Below are 22,198 nucleotides of genomic sequence, written 5' to 3' on the forward strand. Positions count from 1 at the left end.
AGAGGTAGCTGTGAGGGGGACGGGGTGGGAGTCTGTGTGCTCTTACTTTCTCCGCAGCGGGCCGCGTCATGGCGTCGCTTTGCCATGGCAACGTGACATGACACCGCGATGCTGTCGTAGGAGGACCACTCGTCAATGTAAGTCCCCCCTCTGCCCCCCCCCCTTTTTTTTTATTTACAAGAGGGGCATTTCTGCCACAGTGCCTAAGCCGGCCCTTATCACACGTCACACAAAAATGGGCCAAAGACTAAGACTGCGCCCCCCGTGCTGCTGAACGCGCTCATGCTTGAGAGTACTGACATCAGCAATTCTCCAAGCATGAGCGTTCGGCAACTTTTTCAGAAAGCATGAGTGGGGGGCGTGGCCCAACAGTGACTGGCGCTGATTGGCTTAGGTCATGTGACCATTCAGCGCGCCTCAAACTTAATTGGATCTGTCTCGGCAAGCGCCTGGCTGCCGCACGTACACGGCCCACGTGAGCGGACAGATTAAAATTGATTGTGCTGACCGCGCTAAGCACCAAGCGTGGGCAGCGTGGACGCAGCCCAAGGCTGCGGCCCCGCTAGCGCTGAGCGCACTCATACTTGAGAGTGGTGACATCACCAGCTCTCCAAGCATGAGCACCGTGTCCTTGCTATTTCAGGGGGGGGGGTGGAGGGGGGGCGCGTTGCGGGCAGGTTGTGTGCTCCCAAAAGTTAATTTTTTTTTTGTTTACCCAAGCGCCGGTGGGTGAGCGTGCATGCCCAAGCGCACCGCGTGAGTGGGGACTTACATATATAGATGCTTAGCGCTTGCCTAAGAAAGACTCATGTTTGAAATGCCTCATTAAGCATTCACTTTATAGCAACACTTTTTATTTTAATTGTCCAATATTTGGTTTGCACTACCACTTCTGGTGACAACTTCAATTAGTGCAATAAACTTTTTCTAAATATAAAATCATTACCTGGGAAGAACCCTACCTTCAGCTCACTGTAAATAACAATCTCCCTATCTTGGATACCAACAACTACATTGGAACTACAGTAAGTGCTGTGTGCCTGGCCCCTCTGGCAGCAGAGAGGTCAGCTCGTCCAGAGACCAGCACACACACAGCATGGGGAGGCTGAAAAGTTAATCAGGCTTTTGAGCAATCAGTAACTCCAGCATGCACAGGGCTTCATTGTCTCCCCGCATTTTACACCATGTTGCACAAAGAACAACGATCACAGCTCTAGGAAACAACCGAGACACAAAACACTTTAAAATCTATGGTACAATAAAAGAGCAATGATAGGGCAAGGAAGTGAGAATGGGTTCCGGTCAATAAATCACTGAATGTGCACTGAAATCATGTGCAACAGTTGGGATTAAGCACACAGCTCCAGTGATTGCAGTCATTAATGAGAGCATCACAGCTCCAGTGATCCGATGTGACCTGGGCAGAGTGAAGCAGCACACGAATGAGAAACTTACAGAATAGTTGTCTGGGGCGACACACTGGGCACATTCTCCAGCATCAGATGCATGCACCTCACCGTGGTGCGGAAGCAGAGGCAGCGGCTGGGGCAGGGGCTGCTCTGCTGGGCGAAGGCAAACAGCAAGCCTGCCGCCAAGAAACCCCACACCCGGAGGGGAGAGCCTGGTCCGCAGCGAGCCATGGTGAGAGGGGGCACTCCGGGGGGGGGTGAGAGGGGGCACTCCGGGGGGAAACAGGGAGTGGGGAAGGGAGAAATGGGATAAAGGGAGGCAGCGGCGGCACGTCCTCCCCTCGCCCGGACAGGCTCCGGTCTGCACGGATTCCCAAACTTTCTTTCTTTGGTGCTGTTATTAAGAGGATGTGACGCTTTGTGCTGTGCATAGATGTACACAGGCGCCATCTGCTGGGTGTCAATGACACTAAAACTTTTAGCACCGTGCAAGAGCTGGATGATTGTTACAGTACATTATAATATAAGGCTGTGGCCACGCTGCCGCTGAGCGCGCTCATGCTTTAGAGCGATGACGTCACCAACTCTCCAAGCATGAATGCAGGTTGTCCTGTATTTTTTTAAGCTGAGTGGGGGCATGGATCGGGGCTATTTGTGTGTGTATAATGTGTGTGTGTGTGTGGATGTGTGCTGTGTGCATTTACTGCTGCTGAGCAGGCTTTAAAATCAATTTTCTTTGTCTCCCCAAGCGCCGAGCTTGGGAGAGTGTGCGTGAGCATAGCCGTGCAGATTCAGATTCACTTAAGTAAACGTGTCAAGCGCGCTCAGTGGCAGCGTGGACGCAGCCGCCAGGCAGGGAGCGAGCGCTGGTGCTCATGCACGGTGACGTCACGCTCCCTGCTCGGCCGGGAGATTTGTGGCCGGCTAGGTGCGCGCGCGGGGGTTCGATTCGGGGGATGCGGTCATGACGTCACGCAGCTGGTTCGCCCTCATTGGGCGAACCGCTCACGTGACGCGCGAGCGAGAGACAAATTAAATTTTGCTCACGCTGGCCACACACATTGCTGCAATGTGTTTCACAGCGGCCATTGTGAGCCCGCCTCGGCCAGGGTGGCGCTGAGCGGGCGGCACGCTCACGCTGGCCGCACTGAAATACATTGAGGCAATGTGTGTGGCCAGCGTGAGCAAGCGCCTGCACATGCTCGGCGCTTAGATCCTTGCAGAGCAAGCACATCACGTGAGCGGTTCGCCCAATGAGCTATCCCTCGTACAAACACTGTTTATAATATTTTGTTTCTGTATTTCTGCCATACCCGATGAAGGACCCTGAGAGGTTCGAAAGCTTGTAACATATCAACTACTTGTTCCAATAAAAGGTATCATTCCACCTACTCCCTCTCTCTATCCCTCCTTTGTTACTACTTTATAATATAGAATTTCTTGTTGTCAGTTTTGTAAAAACACATTTCTTTTGTCCTCTATACTCAGCACATAAGGGTATTTAAGTCGGGACTGAAATCGATCAACCATTGGCTGATCCGCTGTCAGTCCTGACTTAAATATCCTTACGTCAGCAGGGCCGGCCTTACCTTTTGCGATGCCCAAGGCGGCATGCCGGCATGAGGCCCCTCCTCCTGGAGCGGCATGACATCACGGCGGAACGTGATGTCGCGTTGTCATGGCACTGTCACGTCGCCATGACAATGCAACACTGCCGAAGGTCGCTCCGCAAAAGTTATGACCCCCTCGCGCACGAACACGCACCTCCCCCACCTATCTCTACAATCACTGTCCCTACCTTGGGCTGAGCACCAGTGCTGTCCTGCGCCGGTTCGGGGACTCCCCAGCTCCGTCTTCCAGCTTTCCCCTCTCCTGTGGGGGCAGAGTCTGGATTTGGATAAGGCTATACCTGTATATACAATAAATTAAAAGCAGACTAATATTTTAAATGTCTGAGACTATATTGCTGTTCTGTGTCGTTGATAGCGTAGAACTAAAAGGGTATTTTAGCAAAGTCTTCCATCTGCTAAATTTGGGTAAATTACTGCACAATATTTATTAAAGATAATTTTATTGTATTGTATTGTATGTCTTTATTTATATAGCGCCATTAATGTACATAGCGCTTCACAGTAGTAATACATGTGGTAATCAAATAATTAACAGATAATATAAACAACAGATCATAGGAATAAGTGCTTCAGACATAAAAGTAACATTAAGGAAGAGGAGTCCCTGCTCCAAGGAGCTTTCAGTCTAATTGTTAGGTAGGGAGAACGTACAGAGACAGTAGGAGGGAGTTCTGGTAAGTGCGTCTGCAGGGGGCCAAGCTTTATGTATCGTGTTCAGAATATCCACAGTGCTATTCATATGCTTCTTTAAGCAAGTGTGTCTTAAGGTGGGTCTTAAAGGTGGATAGAGAGGGTGCTAGTCGGGTACTGAGGGGAAGGGCATTCCAGAGGTGTGGGGCAGTTAGTGAAAAAGGTTTAAGGCGGGAGAGGACTTTAGATACAAAGGGGGTAGAAAGAAGACTTCCTTGAGAAGAACGCAAGAGTCTGGATGGTGCATAACGAGAAATTAGGGCTGAGATGTAAGGAGGGGCTGAAGAGTGTAAAGCTTTAAAAGTGAGTAGAAGAATGGAGTGTGAGATGCGGGATTTGATCGGAAGCCAGGAGAGGGATTTCATGAGGGGAGATGCTGAGACAGATCTAGGAAAGAGTAGAGTGATTCTGGCAGCAGCGTTTAGGATAGATTGTAGAGGAGACAGGTGAGAGGCAGGAAGGCCGGACAGCAGGAGGTTACAGTAATCAAGACGGGAGAGAATGAGGGCCTGAGTCAGAGTTTTAGCAGTCGAGCAACAGAGGAAAGGGCGTATCTTTGTTATATTGCGGAGGAAAAAGCGACAGGTTTTAGAAATGTTTTGAATGTGAGGGGCGAGTGTGACCCCTAGGCAGCGTGCTTGGGCTACTGGGTGAATGATCGTAGTTCCAACAGTAATGTGGAAGGAAGTAGTAGGGCCAGGTTTGGGAGGAAGTATGAGGAGCTCTGTTTTAGCCATGTTGAGTTTCAGGCGACGGAGGGCCATCCAGGATGATATAGCAGAGAGACATTCAGAAACTTTGGTTTGTACAGCAGGTGTAAGGTCAGGTGTTGAAAAGTATATTTGTGTGTCGTCAGCATAGAGGTGATAATTAAACCCAAAAGATGTTATTAGGTCACCTAGAAAGAGTGTGTACAGAGAAAAGAGAAGAGGTCCCAGGACAGAGCCCTGGGGTACCCCCACAGAGAGATCAATAGAGGAGGAGGAGGTGTTAGCAGAAGAGACACTGAAAGTACGATGGGAGAGGTAGGATGAGATCCAGGATAGAGCTTTGTTCCGAATACCAAGAGTATGGAGAATGTGAAGGAGAAGAGGGTGGTCCACGGTGTCAAATGCTGCAGAGAGGTCGAGTAATATGAGCAGAGTGTAGTGACCTCTGTCTTTGGCAGCATGGAGGTCGTCAGTTATTTTAGTGAGGGCTGTTTCCGTGGGTGAGCAGTGCGGAAGCCAGATTGTAGAGGGTCTAGGAGAGAATAGGTGTTGAGAAAATGGAGCAAGCGAGAGAATACAAGACGTTCAAGGAGTTTAGAGGCAAAAGGCAGGAGGGAGACAGGTCGATAGTTAGAAAGACAGGTAGGGTCAAGATTGCTGTTCTTGAGTAATGGTATGACTGTTGCATGTTTGAAGGAGGATGGAAAGGTTCCAGAGCAGAGGGAGGAGTTAAAAATGTGTGTGAGCGTAGGGATTATAGTAGGAGCAAGAGGTTTTAGGAGATGGGAGGGAATGGGGTCAAGAGGGCAAGTGGTAGAGGGAGAAGAGGCGATCAACAGCGACACATCCTCCTCTGAGACAGTGGAAAAAGAGTCAAGGAAGGCAGGAGGAGAGTTAGGAAGAGGTGTAGGATGGGAGGAAGAAACAGAGGGGATGTTCTGTCGTATGGAGGAAGGAGAGGCAGCTGAGGGTGGTTTGAGTAGAGTATCAAAGACAGAGAACAGTCGGCGTGGGTTAGACTTGTGCATGTTGATTAGTGAAGAAAAGTAGGCTTGTTTAGCTTGCAAGAGGGCAGAGTTGATACAGGATAGCATAAATTTGTAGTGAAGGAAGTCTGCGAGAGTATGAGATTTCCTCCAGAGGCGTTCAGAGGAACGAGTGGAGGAACGCAGCATGCGCGTGTGGGAATTTAGCCAGGGTCTAGGGTTAGAAGGGCGAGTGCGGCAGAGAAAAAGCGGGGCATGTAGATCAAGAGAGGAGGACAAGGCAGAGTTGTAGTTCCTAATTATTCCAATTGAAACCAATGGTATTTTTCTAGTGAAGTATTTTTGTCCCAATTTGGCAGCTGGAGAGGCCTTGCAAAAGATAGAATAAATAAATCCGCTTTCTGCTATAAGGGCCTGCGACACATTGAATAACAACTAGTTGCAGGCTCCTACGGCAGTGAAGTAGGCAATGAACGGCACAATGATTTTAGAATTTCTTCTCACCCCGAAAAATACTATTGCTGTAAAAATACAATTTATGTACCATATATTTTTATCTTGGAAAAAATGTATCAATACATTTGTTAAAAAATATGAATTATAATTACAAAATTATTTCTGTTGAACCATTTTGTCATATAGTGGAATCCAGGAAGCACAGGTTGAAAACCATAGAAAAGTACAACAGGGGGAACAGCCAGGGGTGTCCCCCTGTCCCTCTACAAGTCGGCCGTATTGTGTCACCCTTCCATATGATCTGTTTAGCTTCAAGTTGATTTGGGGTGGGATTGCACCAAGCATTATTTATGTTTCAAATTTTTCGTCTTTTGACTTGGTCCGTTCTGGAATATAATTAGGAGGCTTCCATTGTGAGGGAAGGAAAGAACATTTGATCAACTAGTCCTGGAAGGTCTGAACATACCACTTATTATTTCAAAATTAAAATGGGTGGCCAAAATAAGTTCCAAGGTATGAAGTTAAGTTCACCAGTTTTGTGTAGAGGGACCCACTTTGCTCTTGCCCTCGACTACCATCTCTTCCCTCTTTCATATCTATAGGCTTCCACCCTTCCAACCTGATTTCCATTCCCTTCCCTCTGCTTCTCCCGCTTTTTCATGTGCTCTCTGGAAATCTCACACTTTAAAAAAAAAAAATACAAGCTGTTCATGACTTCTTTTTCAGCTGACTGCTCTGTAAGAGACTGTACTGTATCTTATGGCAGTTTCTCTTTCTCACACGTCTCACACCGTGGGATGTGATGGTTGAGTGGGAATTATTCTCTCTGCAAATTTCAGCTCATGCCTACTCCTGCTTCCCTGACATTTTCATCCTTTCAGATTCACACTATTTGCATTTTCTCTTTACTTTTTCCTGTGTATTGCTGTCACCTACAGGCCATGTAATGCTACATACACCCACTACATTTTCCTATTTTCACTAAAAACTGGTATTTGTTTGATTTCTCAATCTCTCCTTTCTCCCACACTGACCTTAACCTCATCCCAAGTTCGCTCTCTTACATCCCTCACACTTATCTGCAGCAAAAATAGAAGCTATTGTGTAACTACTCACATTTCTACTCATACTATTACTCTTTTTATCAGGTGATATTGAACCTAACCCAGGCCCTCCAAATTCAACTCTGTCCCATACCCCTGAGAATACCCCCTTCAAATTCCAAAAACGGCTATCTGTCGCCCATATAAATATCCGGAGCCTGCTGCCCAAACTGGATGAACTAAGGGCATGGTGCCTTATGCACAAACCCAAAGCCATTGTTCTCACAGAAACATGGCTAACTCCTAAAACTACTGATGCTAATATTACCATTCAGGGATACTCAATTTCTAAGAGAGATAGGTCAAAGAGAGGAGGAGGGGTGTTATTTTATATTGCAGACACCTTACAATTTACACTGTTAAATTGCCCCCCAAACCTACCCTCCTTTGAAATCCTAGTTGGCAGAATCTGCCTCCCCTTCTCTAAGCCCATCTTGGTTGCTGGCATCTACCGCCCCCCTTTAGCCCATTTACAATCCCTGACTGATATCACCCAGTTTCTTGGCTCCATTTACTCTCTGATTGAGAAGAGTGAGCTGCTAGTTTTTGGGGATTTCAACTTCAATTGGCTTGACCCTAAAAACCACAAAATCCAGATACAAATCAAGTCGCTTAACCTATCGCAACTCATTTCCCAACCCACACGGACAAACCTGAAATCACACAACCATTCCTTGCTAGACTGGATTCTCTCCTCAAATCCCAACAGAATCCAATCCTCTGGCATCCTTCCTGACATTTTCAGTGACCGTGCAATAGTGTACTGTGTAAGGAAAATTAAACCGCCCCAATCAAGCCCTAAAGTTCTCCTCACTAGAACATTTAGAAACTTTAACCCACAACAGTTTCTGGCTGACCTTACCAACTGCCGTTGGCATAGAATCGATTTAATTCCCGACCCTGATTCTGCGCTTTACTATTTCCAAACTGCGTTCTTAAAACTCTGTGATACCCATACTCCACTACGCAGAATAAGGGTATGGGGGGTCCACCTTCCATGGGTTACAACTGACCTTATAGCACTCTACCAGTTCAGGGATACCTTGTGGAAAAGCTACAAAGTAACTGTCACTACCAAGGATCTCAATCACTACAGATGCCTGTGGAACATGTGCACAAGGCAAACAGGGCATGCAAAAGCACAATATTACTCTGACAATCTCCTCCAGAATACATCGAACCCAGCTAACTTCTGGAAGGTTATCAACAATATATTCCAGCCTTCTAACCATCAACAACCAAGTAATATCACTAAGGGGGATATTACTCTGACAAACCCCACTGACATTGAGAAGAATTCAATGATTACTTTGTAGGGTGTGCTACTAAGTTATTAGCGAAACGCAGCCCAAACCACAAACCTGAATCTCACCTTGGAGAACCCACCCCCTCCCAACACTGACCATAATTTTCCATTTGGCCCAGTATCCGAAGGGGAGATTACACAAGCGCTCCTCAAATTAAAACTAAGCAGCCAATGTGGACCTGACTTACTACAATCTAATTTCTTAAGACTTGGTGCTCCAGCCATTGCTAAACCAATTGCTTCCATAGTCAACTCTATCCTGTCTGCAAGCCATATCCCTAAGACCTGGAAAACTGCCAGAGCTGTCCCAATCTTCAAAAGTGGGGACAAAAACACTGTCTCAAACTACAGGCCAATCTCACTTCTCCCAATTCTATCCAAAGTCATGGAAAAAATGTGTCCACTCCCAATTAAGCGATTAATATACCAAGACAAATTTCCCTAGCCAATTCCAATCTCTCTTTTGCCCCAAACACTCCACTGTAACTACCCTGCTAAAAGTTTGCAATGAAATCCATGTGGAATGGAACAGGGAAAGCTCATTGATGCCATATTCCTAGATTTTGCAAAGGCTTTTGACACAGTTGATCATGTTATCCTGCTTAACGAACTCCAGAGCTCTGGAATAGGGAAGCATGCTTTAAACTGGTTTCAGTCCTACCTATCAGGTAGATCCCAACATGTGTCTATCTCAGGCTCTAACTCCAACCCCCTGGATATCACCTGTGGTGTCCCACAAGGCTCTGTTCTGGGGACCTACTCTTCTCTGTGTTCATCAATGATCTTCCCACAGCTTGTAAGGAAGCTTCGATACACATGTATGCAGATTACACAATCCTATATGCTCACAGCCAAAGCCTCTCCGACCTTGAACACATACTTCAGTCTGACTTTTTGAGACTCGAAAACTGGATTTCCCAAAACAAACTGTTTTTAAACACTGACAAGACTGTAACAATGGTATTTGGGACCAAGACTAAATTTGTAAAGCTTCCAATGATGTAGCTCCAGATCAGAACCAACGATAATACCACCCTAACTCCTGTTACTAGTTTTAAATACCTGGGCATATGGTTTGACTCCCACTTAACATTCGGGATGCACATTGATATCCTGACATCCAAAACCTATGTCAAACTAGGTGTACTTTACAGGATGAAATCTTCTCTAAGTCTGCTTGTCAGAAAGCATATCGCACAGCAGATGGTAATGTCAATTATCAACTATTAGACATAGTATATGGCTCGGCACCCCAAACCCACCTTGGCAAACTTGACACCCTCTACAATTCAATAAGCCGTTTTGTTCTCCAATGCAACTACAACACACATCACTGCGAAATGCTCAAAAAACTAGATTGGTCATCACTAGAGTCTAGGCACAAAGTTGACCTTTCCTGTCTTGCCTTCAAATACTTTCTGGGCAAGCTACCCAGCTACCTGAACAAGCTCCTCACCCCTACCACATGCAGCACTTATAAACTGAGATCAGACTCCAAAAGACTGTTCATGGTCCCAAGGCTCAACAAAGTATCTGACCGGTCTTCCTTCTCTTACCGTGCACCACAGAACTGGAACAACCTTCCGGAGACTCTCATATCCACCACCAGTTTAATTTCTTTCAAAACTAAGGCTGTCTCACATTTGTATCTGGTCTGTAACTGTTACATACGCCTATAATAGATATTTTCTGTAACTGTGCCTGCAATGTCTTATATATAATGTATACCCTGTTTACTTATGTAACTGTATTTATAACCATGTATTATTTGTCTTAACTCTATGCCCAGGACATACTTGAAAACGAGAGGTAACTCTCAATGTATTACTTCCTGGTAAAATATTTTATAAATAAATACAATAAATAGTATTTAATACAGATCAAATAAAAACATATACATTCCAATAGATGCACTCACAAACAAGTAGTAAATTGGTGCTCATAGAACAAAGCTGTCACTCATCTCCACGGGCAGCGTCAGCGCTTCCGCGTCTCCTCTTGCTCAGTGTGTCATGGGACAAGCCTCCAACTGCTATTTTGTAACGTAGAGGGGGAATCTGGTGTCTTGAGTCTCACTAAAACACCAATGCACTTTTTGTCCCATTCTTCACACTCAACCTCCAGTTTCACCTCACTTTACTCACAATTTGCATCCTATTGACTTTCAGGGGATAATTCTGCATCTGCCAAAGCAATTGTTTGGGCCGTTTTAGACCAAAAATATACTTTAATAGTGATTTTTAAAGGGACGGCCATAAATGGCCATTTTGGCATATGTAGAATAAGGCCCTCACTCAGTCTTTGGAATACAGCCTAAAATCTAATCTTTCTTCAATACCATCCGCAGACCCAAAAAGCTTTTTCACAAATTACAACACTGTCCTAATCGTCTCACTAGTCCAGAATGCTCCTCTGGAGCAAATCTAACCCACGCAATCTCTTCTCTCTATTTAACTTTGCCCTCGGCAATATGCTCTGCTCTTTCCAGTATACTTTAATTATTTTCTCAAGGGCAAGGTGAAAGCTATCTACAACAAAATCCCATCTGTACCTTATGCACCTTTCCTGTCTAGTCTTCCTCCTTCTACCATTGACTAATTTTCTCTAGTTACAGAGGAAGTAGTGTCTCAGCTGCTCTTTTCTTCAACCTCCACCACATGCAGCCTCGACTCTCGACTCGATTACCTTCCATCTCCATAAATATCTCGCTTCAACCCTGGTCTTCTGTGACGATAGAGGGTTGCCAGGCTATCAAATAAAGGTTTAAGCCCGTTTGGTTACCCCTGATCCATGTGTTGGGTTTATAGAGTGTCACCTCTTGAGCCCAGGGTTTGTACATGCATAACCTGTAATGGGTGGTAATAAAGTATTTGATGTGTTTTTAAGGGGGGGCTGTTGCGGAGAAAGTGTTGTCAGAATGTGCCTAGCTAGTAAGGGTCCAGAGTTGCTGGTTCCCTTAAAAATTTACCCAGGAATCAGATCTAATTTCTGGATACATGTAGACACATGTCCAAGCAATATCTCCCTGTGAAAACGGTTTCACGACTCACCACTAGTGGCTACCTGCTTCAGCACAGACCATAAAGGTAAAAGGGACATAGGGATGTGAGGTGTCCCTGAAACCAGAAAGCCTTAGGTTATAAAAGTGTATATTTTATTAACAAAGGGTGTTAAGTACCTATATGCTTTGTGTACAGTAAAATGAGGCACAGGGATGAACAGTGTTTCTGTAGCTTCAGGGACCCCTAGATAACATAAGGGTACCCCAGTTAATGCCAAGGTATCCCAGAACCTGTGTTGGGTTTGTGGACTCTGGAAGTCCCTGTAAAGTATAGAAAAACCTGACCTGTTTGGTGACTTTTGGGGTTCCATTTGTCGTAAAAAATCCAGATTTTGGGAGTGTAAGTTTAAGGTGGGATATTGGGGCGAAAATGTATTCCTTTTGTTTGTAGGGGTTGGTGGTTCCCTGATTCTCCCCCGCGAGCAGGCACTATTTGTGTGTTTGCGGGGTGAACTACATTGGGGCTGCACTGTGTACCCCAGACTCCTGGTTTTCAATCCCAGATATCCCGAACCAATTTCCCATATATATACATATATATGGTTCCCCAAGGTTTACACTGTATTAAAGTATGGTTCATAGGGTGTTATACTTGTAGCCAGGTTTCCCTCTTACCTCCAGGATACGTGAGGGGATGGCTGTGTGGTTGCTGCAGGGAGATTGTGAGCTGGCGAGCGGGTCGCCGGTGCTCCGCCGAGGGCACCACCATTTTGTTTGTGCACGCAAATGCGCAGAGAAGGCTTGCGCATGCGCTGATAGTATCTAGAGTTTAGGCGGCCATCTTTGTACACCTGGCGCATGCACAGTATAATGCCAGCGGCGGTCATTACACCCATAGATCCGCTGGGAACTTCAAGTCCCAGCAGCCTCAGGGGCTGCAGACCACATGTTGCCTGGCAGCCAATAGGGCTGCTGCATTTAAAACAGTTAGAACAGTGATAACAGTTAGGACAGTTAGGTCAGTTGGGAGCAGGGTACAGAAGAGGGAGGTAGGGTCCCAGGTGACAGTAGCCCTGGGACTAGGCCAGCTTTCCCCTGCAGTGTTACGCCGGTGCTGCCCGCAGACCAGACCCGTCCCCTGAGCTGAAGGGGGAAGTGGTAATACACGCACCCGCAGCAAAGGGAGCGTGTCCGGAGTGTGGTATGAAGCGTTGCCAGGCCAGGTGTAGTAAGGTAGACAATACTTGCCGGTACCGGTTGTAGAGATAGAGTGAATGATGCCTTGCCGAAGTCAGGGAGTGGAGAGTGGAGATAGGTCGTAGTCCAAGCCGTGTTCAAGGGGTTACCAGAGTGAGCGTTGTCCAGGGAGTGCAGAGATCGAGAGCCAGAGGGGATAGTCATACGAGCTGCATCAGAACCTGAGAAAACACTGAGAGAATCCAGAAGTACTTCCATACAGAGACTATGTCGAGCAAAGACTGAGAGCATAGAGGAGCTAGAAGGTCCAATTAGGAATGGAGGCGGGACAGGAAGAGCTACAGGGAGACACTGCAGATTGGTGCAGGCATAACAGGCCAGGTGAGTCTTGTTGGTAACCTGAGTATGCCCGTGCAGTGTTCGGGGGCGGAGCCTGAGGTCCGGGGGACAGGAATAAGAGTGTGCAGACCGAGCGTGCTCCGTAACTCGTGTACGCGTGTGAACCGAGCCAGTGGATGGTGCAGGTGTGCGTGTAGGAGGGCGTGGGCGCGCCCGGCGCTGAGCAGAGGAATCGCCGAGGGGAGTGATCCCGCGACGGCGGCAGGGGCGAGGAGCCGTGGAGGCCGGTAAGGCAGGATTGTTTTGTGTGTCCAGGAGCTCCCTGTGGGGAGGGAGTGCTCTGTGTGGGGAGCGAGGAGAATGCCGATTCCTGACATGCAGGCCCCAGTTTGTCCCGACTCTCAGTAGACACCTGCAGCTGTATAGGGAAGCCCATAGTTAGGGACCCTTTTTCCTGTGTTGTACAGTATCAGGGACACAGTGTCTACGCCACGCAGTGACGCATAACTTGTTGTCTGGGATCAGACCACCTACATTCAGAGACTATTTATGGTCATATACTGCACCGACACACTTTATTCGAGCAAATACCCAGTATGTATCTGGCAGATACCTGGAATGCGCCGCTCCTCACCTCTGACAAGCCCCGTTGCGTTTGCCTTCCCAGCCTGGGTTCATGCCTGGCTGACGGGCGGCTGATCTGTTAAATGATAATGATTAGGATTTAATAGGCTGCAATGCTTCGCGTGTCTACCAGATGGCATAAATTCAGGAATTGTAATGCATTATATATATATATACTGTGCAGTTTTGCAGCCAGCGGGAATAAAATGCTTCAATCCCTGCTTGGAAAATACCTCAATGCACTCGGGCAGAAAACAGTCACAAACCTCAATACACCCGGGTATACCCGAATTCGTGGGACTAGCCGAGCTCGAATAAAGTGTGTCGCCAGTGTAATATGGGCATGATTTCCCACTATAGCAAGAAATGGTGGATACATACAATGAAGATCTGCGCCTGTGTGGAGATGTCAGAGAGTAAGGTGGATTGAATAAATAAATTATTAGTATTGATTACATGAATATATTAACCAATAACATTAATAAAACCTGACAAATAGATGTCTAGCCATATAAAATATATATACAAAAACATATATAGTGCTGTTGAACCTCCTATAGGTGCACAATACAAGCTGTCCTTTTGAGTCCCAAAACAATGTCCAATTGAGGGGAAAAATAAAGCACTATCAGGAAACAGGCAGCTTCTTCAACGAGGGTGCAACGACCTCCCTCACCACCTGCATAGAAAAAAAGAAAAGAGAAAAAAGCGCCGATTCCTAGTGCATTACTGTGCAATAAAATATTTAATTTCCCAAAAAGGCTCATAAAATGAACTCACAAACATAGATAGATAAAAAGCATGTTATGAGATAATACTCATGCTCCAAAGGATCAGCAACCGCCGCTTCACTGCTACACTGCTCCGTGGCTTCACCGTGTCCAAACTTGTCCTCTTGGTTCACCGTCAAACAGGAACTCACGAAATCGGGCTCACCGCAACTCCTCTCCCCGGTCACACACAAACAGATGAACTTTGGTTCCCTCCGGAGTGCTCTGTGTGGGGAGCGAGGAGAACGCCGATTCCTGACAGTACCCCCCTCTTCAGGAACGGCCTCAGGACGGTCCAAGAACGGTTTCTCTGTAAACTTTTTCCTGAAGGACTTAAGAAGGACCGGGGAATGAATGTCCTTTGAAGGTACCCAGGATCTCTCTTCAGGGCCAAAGCCCTTCCACTGCACCAAGAACTGGAGCTGACCCCTGGATAGGCGAGAATCCAAAAGAGAGTGAACTTCGTATTCCTTGTTATTTTGTACAGTAATGGGATCCGGTTTACGAGTCTGATCCGGAAAGAAGTGACTGGAGATAAATGGTTTTAAGAGGGACACATGAAATACATTGGGAATCTTCATACTGGGTGGTAGTTGGAGCCGGAATGCCACGGGATTGTTTTGTTCACAAATAGGGAAGGGACCCAGGAACTTAGGTGCCAGTTTAGGAGATGGTACCTTGAGGTGGATATTCCTAGAGGATAGCCATACCAAATCCCCTGGTTTGTAACTGGGCGCCGAACGACGATGACGATCGGCCTGTAGTTTCGATCTGCGGGAGGAGTTGAGAAGGGTAGACTGAATCCTGGACCATGCGGTTTGGAGGGAAGAAATGCGTTCATCTACGGCTGGTACTCCAGAAGGAATGTTGGGGATGGGAAGACAGGGAGGGTGGAACCCATAATTTATAAAGAAGGGCGACTCCTGGGTGGACTCGTTTTTTGCAGAATTGACGGCATACTCTGCCCAAGAGAGGAGTTGAGCCCAATCATCCTGGAAATCGGATATAAAATATCTCAGGTACTTCTCCAGGGATTGATTGATTCTCTCCGTTTGTCCATTCGACTGAGGATGATAGGCGGAAGAGAAAGAAGAAGAGATGCCCAATCTCTTCGTGAAAGCTCTCCAAAATTTGGATACGAACTGAGAACCTCTGTCAGAAACAATGGACGAAGGGATCCCATGAATCCGGAAAATCTGCTCCGTAAAGATATCAGCAAGGGCGGGGGAGGTGGGTAATCCTTTACGTGGAATGAAATGGGACATCTTCGAGAACCTGTCCACGACCACCAAGATAGTGTTCATTCCTCTGGACCTGGGCAACTCCACGATGAAGTCCATAGAAATGTGGGACCAGGGGCGGTCGGGAACTGGAAGGGGTAACAGAAAACCCTGAGGCTTTTGACGGAGAGTCTTGCTTTGAGCGCACGTGGGGCATGCGCGGGTAAACTCCAGAATATCTTGAGACATCCTTGGCCACCAGAAATTCCGACGAATGAGATCAGTAGTCTTCTTAAAACCTGGATGACCTGCAGATTTAGAGGAGTGACCCCAAGCCAGGACCTCTGGAACAAATTTGGATGGTACAAAGAGTTTGTTGTCGGGAACGACCAAGTCCTTGGGAATGCGTCTCTGGGAGTGTAAAATCTTGTCAAGATTCTTGAAAGAAGACGTGGCGAGAATCCTCTCTGTGGAAGGATAGTCTCCAAAGATTCCTCGGGCCTCTTTTCAGAAGAATGTATTCGGGAGAGTGCGTCTGCCTTTACGTTCTTGGTCCCGGGGATATAGGAAAGGTGAAAATCGAATCGAGAAAAAAAAAGAGCCCAACGAGCCTGTCGTGGACCAAGGCGTCGAGCGTTCTCTATGTAAAGAAGGTTCTTGTGGTCCGTGAGAATAGTAAACGGCTCTTTTGACCCCTCTAGCAGGTGTCTCCACTCTTGAAGAGCCATCTTCACGGCCAGAAGTTCCCTGTTACCCACGTCATAGTTCCTCTCGGCAGACGAGAATTTCTTGGAAAAATATGCACACGGATGTAACTTATCTTGGGGCGTGGGTCTCTGGGAAAGAACGGCACCAGCGCCGCAATCAGAAGTGTTGACCTCCAGGACGAAGGGAAGTTCGATGTTGGGATGACGGAGAATAGGTGCGGATATAAAGGCTTCCTTGAGTGTCTCGAAGGCGGAGATGGCCTCGGATGACCAAGCAGAAGGATCAGCTCCTTTTTTGGTGAGTGCAGTGAGGGGTGCCACAATGGTGGAAAAACTCAGTATACACTTACGATAGTAATTAGCGAACCCTAAAAAACGTTGTATGGCCTTGAGAGAGTTGGGTCTTCAGTGACTGCTTGAAGTTTACCGGAGTCCATCATAAACCCCTCATCGGAAATTATATACCCCAGGAACGGAGTAGAAGTCTGATGAAAGGTGCACTTCTCCAGTTTGGCGTACAAATGGTGTTCACGGAGACAGGAAAGGACGTAGGAGGTGTGGCGTATATGGTCCTGGAGATCTTTGGAAAAAATCAGGATATCATCCAAGTATACAATAACAAAAATATTGAGTACCTTACGAAAGATGTCGTTGATGAAATCCTGGAAGACAGCGGGAGCATTACATAAGCCGAAAGGCATTACCAGATATTCGTAGTGTCCACTCCGCGTGTTGAAGGCCGTCTTCCATTCATCCCCCTTCCTGATGCGCACCAGGTTATAGGCACCACGTAGATCCAACTTGGAAAAAATCTTGGCCCCTTGTAATTTATCGAACAGTTCGGTAATAAGGGGAAGGGGGTAACGATTTTTAATAGTGATGTGGTTTAAACCCCTGTAGTCGGTGCAAGGCCTCAACGACCCGTCCTTTTTCTTGACGAAGAAAAACCCAGCCCCTGCTGGGGAATTGGAGTGATGAATAAAGCCTTTCTTGAGATTCTCCTGGATATATTCATCCATAGCGTGAGATTCTGGTAACGACAAGGGGTAGGTCTTGGACTTGGGTAGGGAGTAACCTGGAACTAGATCGATCGGACAATCGTAAGTCCTGTGTGGCGGCAAGAGGTCTGACTGTACCTTATTGAAAACGTCCCGGAATTGATGGTAAACGGAAGGTAGAATAACTTCGGGAACAGAGGTATTGGCCAGCAGTTGATGAGTCTCGCCTGACCTCGGCCTCCAGGAAATGGGAGCAGAGGAAGTCCAGTCAATGAGAGGATTGTTAAGCTGTAGCCAAGGAAGACCAAGAGTGATGGGTATCCCAGGAGCGTGAATGGCATCAAGAACTAAGATCTCCTTATGCAGATTTGAGGACAGAAGCAAGGGAGCCGTCTCTAAGGAGATGTGGGCCGGGGTAAGAGGACGTCCATCGATACCGACGAGTGTGATGGGAACCTTCTTTCTCACGAGTGGTATGCGGTTTAACCTGGCGAATTCAAGATCCACAAAGTTTCCTCCAGCTCCTGAGTCAATGAAAGCGGCGGTAGAAGTCTTGAACTTATCGCCTGAAAGGGAGACTGGAAATGTAAGTTTCTTAGGGAGTTCACCTTTAGAAAGGGGACGTGGAGACATTATACCCAGAGAGAGCCCCTCTGTACTCACTGGGTGTTCCCATTTCCCGGACGCAGTGGACACTCCTGAACCAGATGTTCCATGGATCCGCAGTAGAAACACAATCCCCCGGCATGGCGGAACTGCCGTATCGGTGTGCGGATGCGTTGTACCCCCAATTGCATTGGCTCTGGCAACTCCAGTGCAGGACAAAGAGGTATGGTAGCACTTGGGGGAGTAGGAGTGTTGCTGGGAGTACTGGAGAACGGAACTTGAAAGTTATGGACGCGGGTGTGCTGACGCTCTGAGCGGCGTACCTGTATACGTTGATCCACTCGGACAGCCAAATCAATGAGGACCTCCAATTGATCCGGCCTGGATTGGCGAGAGAGTTCATCCTTGATGGGATCTGCCAGGCCTTGCCAGAACACGGAGACGAGAGCCTCTTGTCCTCAGTTAGTCTCGGCTGCTAGAGTCCGGAATTCCACAGCATACTGCATCACCATTCGCCATCCCTGAGTGATCTGGAGGAGAGAAACAGATGCCATCTCCCGACGAGCGGGAGAATCGAATACTTGTTGAAACTCGGCTTTAAATGCCGGGTAATCTTGGGTAAGGTCAGAACGTCGCTCCCAAACCGGGGAAGCCCAAGCTAGGGCGCTGCCAGTGAGGAGGTTATAAATGTAGGCTACCTTCTTGCGATCAGTATTGTAGAGATGGGGGGCCATTTCAAACTGCACCTCACACTGGTTTAGGAAACCCCTACAATCTTGCGGTTCACCTGCATAAGGCTTGGGGGGAGGAATCCTTACATCTGAGCTGCTAACTGCGCTTGCGGAGTGGGGGCTTACATCTGGCGGGGTCGCGGTCGGTACCCTGTCTGAGAGTACTGCGACCTGGCGTGTAAGTGCCACAATTTGATCCGCCATGGCCTGGTTTTGCTGAAGCAGATTGGAGAGAAACTGTTGAAGTTCGGTCTGGTCTGCGTCTTGTGGGCTCGACATAATGTTACGCCGGTGCTACCCGCAGACCAGACCCGTCCCCTGAGCTGAAGGGGGAAGTGGTAATACACGCACCCGCAGCAAAAGGAGCGTGTCCGGAGTGTGGTATGAAGCGTTGCCAGGCCAGGTGTAGTAAGGTAGACAATACTTGCCGGTACCGGTTGTAGAGATAGAGTGAATGATGCCTTACCGAAGTCAGGGAGTGGAGATAGGTCGTAGTCCAAGCCGTGTTCAAGGGGTTACCAGAGTGAGCGTTGTCCAAGGAGTGCCGAGATCGAGAGCCAGAGGGGTAGTCGTACGAGCTGCGTCAGAACCTGTGAAAACACTGAGAGAATCCAGAAGTACTTCCATACAGAGACTATGTCGAGCAAAGACTGAGAGCAGAGAGGAGCTAGATAAAGCAGGAAGGTCCAATTAGGAACGGAGGCGGGACAGGAAGAGCTACATGGAGACACTGCAGATTGGTGCAGGCATAACAGGCCAGGTGAGTCTTGTTAGTAACCTGAGTATGCCTGTGCGGGGGCAGAGCCTGAGGTCCGGGGGACGGGAATAAGAGTGTGCAGACTGAGCGTGCTCCGTAACTCGTGTACGCGTGTGAACCGAGCCAGTGGATGGTGCAGGTGTGCGTGCAGGAGGGCATGGGCACGCCTGGCGCTGAGCAGAGGAATCGCCGAGGGGAGTGATCCCGCGACGGCGGCAGGGGCGAGGAGCCGTGGAGGCCGGTAAGGCAGGATTGTTTTGTGTGTCCAGGGGCTCCCTGTGGGGAGGGAGTGCTCTGTGTGGGGAGCGAGGAGAACGCCGATTCCTGACATGCAGGCCCCAGTTTGTCCCCGACTCTCAGTAGACACCTGCAGCTGTATAGGGAAGCCCATAGTTAGGGACCCTTTTTCCTGTGTTGTACAGTATCAGGGACACAGTGTCTACGCCACGCAGTGACGCGTAACTTGTTGTCTGGGATCAGACCACCTACGTTCAGAGACTATTTATGGTCATATAATATGGGCATGATTTCCCACTATAGCAAGAAATGGTGGATACATACAATGAAGATCTGCGCCTGTGTGGAGATGTCAGAGAGTAAGGTGGATTGAATAATATAAATTATTAGTATTGATTACATGAATATATTAACCAATAACATTAATAAAACCTGACAAATAGATGTCTAGCCATATAAAATATATATACAAAAACATATATAGTGCTGTTGAACCTCCTATAGGTGCACAATACAAGCTGTCCTTTTGAGTCCCAAAACAATGTCCAATTGAGGGGAAAAATAAAGTACTATCAGGAAACAGGCAGCTTCTTCAACGAGGGTGCAACGACCTCCCTCACCACCTGCATAGAAAAAAAGAAAAGAGAAAAAAGCGCCGATTCCTAGTGCATTACTGTGCAATAAAATATTTAATTTCCCAAAAAGGCTCATAAAATGAACTCACAAACATAGATAGATAAAAAGCATGTTATGAGATAATACTCATGCTCCAAAGTATCAGCAACCGCCGCTTCACTGCTACACTGCTCCGTGGCTTCACCGTGTCCAAACTTGTCCTCGTGGTTCACCGTCAAACAGGAACTCACGAAATCGGGCTCACCGCAACTCCTCTCCCCGGTCACACACCAACAGATGAACTTTGGTTCCCTCCGGGGACGATAGATGTGGCGGGACTGCAAATGACGTCACCCGATCAAATTCAAAGGACAAACGGGCTAGGATTTACCAACAGGTCTGCCAGCAGCATTGGAGGATCAACTGCACAACTGTGCATGATTTAACACTATGCTAGTCAATTATCAACTTTAAAAAAACAATTGCAAACAATCTTCTATGCATTCCAAACAATCACAAAATAAAAACAAATTAAGAAGTAAACACAACAAAATTAACACCAATCAATTAATATAATCCAAAATAAAGTCCAGAATAAACAATTAAAACACCAAAACAAAACCATGAACAATTTAAAACACCACCAAAATGCCAGCTGTACCCACTGTACCAATGAAAGGGTGGGTATAGTGGGTCTGGAGTGGGTGATTAGACCTCTGGGTGGGTAGCGGGGCAGGGTGGGTTAACCTCTTAGTTACTATAGCGGTTCTTAACCGCTAAGGTGATTAAGGGGCTAGGGGACATTAGAATGTATTTTGCTGTGTATTCTTGCTGACATCGGAGGACATGGCCCTGCAGTAAGCTGACGAGGACGCCCTTCACATTGCATGGGGTAAGTAGAACTGTTTTTATTTACTTTATTTATGCTGGCTGGCTAATGTTGTGATTAATAATGGGCAAATAATCTATTATCCATATCTGGATAATAGTTATTTTGCCCATTACTGTACTGTATGTGTTTGAGCGGCATGGGGGGGGGGAAGCTGTATTGATTAAAATGTAGGCCATGTTTTTGTTATTTTTAAATACAGGATTGGTACAGCAGGCCAGCGGGGACCACCCGAGGACCCCCCAGACACCCGTGGGAACCACCCAAGGGCCCCCAGACACTCGTGAGGATGACCCGGGGACCCATTGGGGCCCACAGACATCCGCATTGACCACCTGGAGGCCCATGGAGCCTGGCGGGGACCATTCAGAAGAAAGGACTCACGTTGCATTATTCCTTCTGGAAAAATCCCTCTGTGCTGGACCATGATCCGGTTTCGCTGCGATCATGGCCGTACTTGGGCCGTGTTCCACCCGCTCCAAGTACCGCACAGGGGGAACTTGTATTGTGCCACATCTGTAAATATTAAAGTCCATATAAGTGCATACTAAAGGCATACCCCGCATTAATGTACGCAATGGGACCGGAGCATGTATGTAAAGCGAAAATGTACTTAAAGTGAAGCAGTACCTTTTTTCCACTTATCGATGCATGTACTGTACTGCACTCGTCATATTCGTGCATTTGGCCTCGGGCATAGCCCGTGCTGAGGTGCCCTGGTGCTTACCAGTGAGCCCCTGCAGCTGCAATGAGAGCGGCTTTAGCAGGGGCTCGCGCACGCTTCCGCTTCTCTTATGAGAATTTTAGAATTTTAGATTCAAGCGCTCAAGGGAGCGCAGGGCTGGTCACGTGAGCGGTTCGCCCAATTAGGGCAAACCAGCTCCGTAACGTCACTGGCCCCCCAAAATGCCCACGGACGGCACGCTAACCAAGGACCCGCTTTCCCTCAGCCTCAGCGCGCCTCGGTACGGCTGCTGCAACCCTGGACGCAGCCTCTGATGTAAATAACGCATTTGGAACAGGCTCTATAGTCTCCCTGCTTGCGCACAGCTTCGGTACAGATAGGGAGCCGGTATTGCTGTTCAGGACGTGCTGACAGGCGCATGCGTGAGATGCCGTTTGCCTATTGGGCGATTATGTCCTTACTCGCGAGTGTACTTAAAGTGAGTGTCCTTAAACCGGGTGTAGACGGACGTTCACAGAGGTACACAATTGG

General features: G+C 47.6%; 1 protein-coding gene across 2 annotated transcripts in view; it reads right to left on the minus strand.

Moving 5' to 3' along the window:
* Positions 1-1,800, minus strand: part of PXDN (peroxidasin) — a 168,174-nt gene extending 166,374 nt beyond the window's left edge. The window contains exon 1 of one of the 2 annotated variants that reach the window (XM_075598266.1): positions 1,456-1,799. In XM_075598266.1, the coding sequence (XP_075454381.1) occupies positions 1,456-1,640 (185 nt within the window). In that variant the 5' untranslated portion in view covers positions 1,641-1,799. Of the gene's footprint in view, positions 1-1,455 lie in introns of both variants that reach the window. The other variant, XM_075598267.1, reaches the window with a different exon arrangement.
* Between the last annotated feature and the right edge of the window lie 20,398 nt (positions 1,801-22,198).

Source organism: Ascaphus truei, chromosome 4, assembly GCF_040206685.1.
Source record: "Ascaphus truei isolate aAscTru1 chromosome 4, aAscTru1.hap1, whole genome shotgun sequence".
Lineage (NCBI taxonomy): Eukaryota > Metazoa > Chordata > Amphibia > Anura > Ascaphidae > Ascaphus > Ascaphus truei.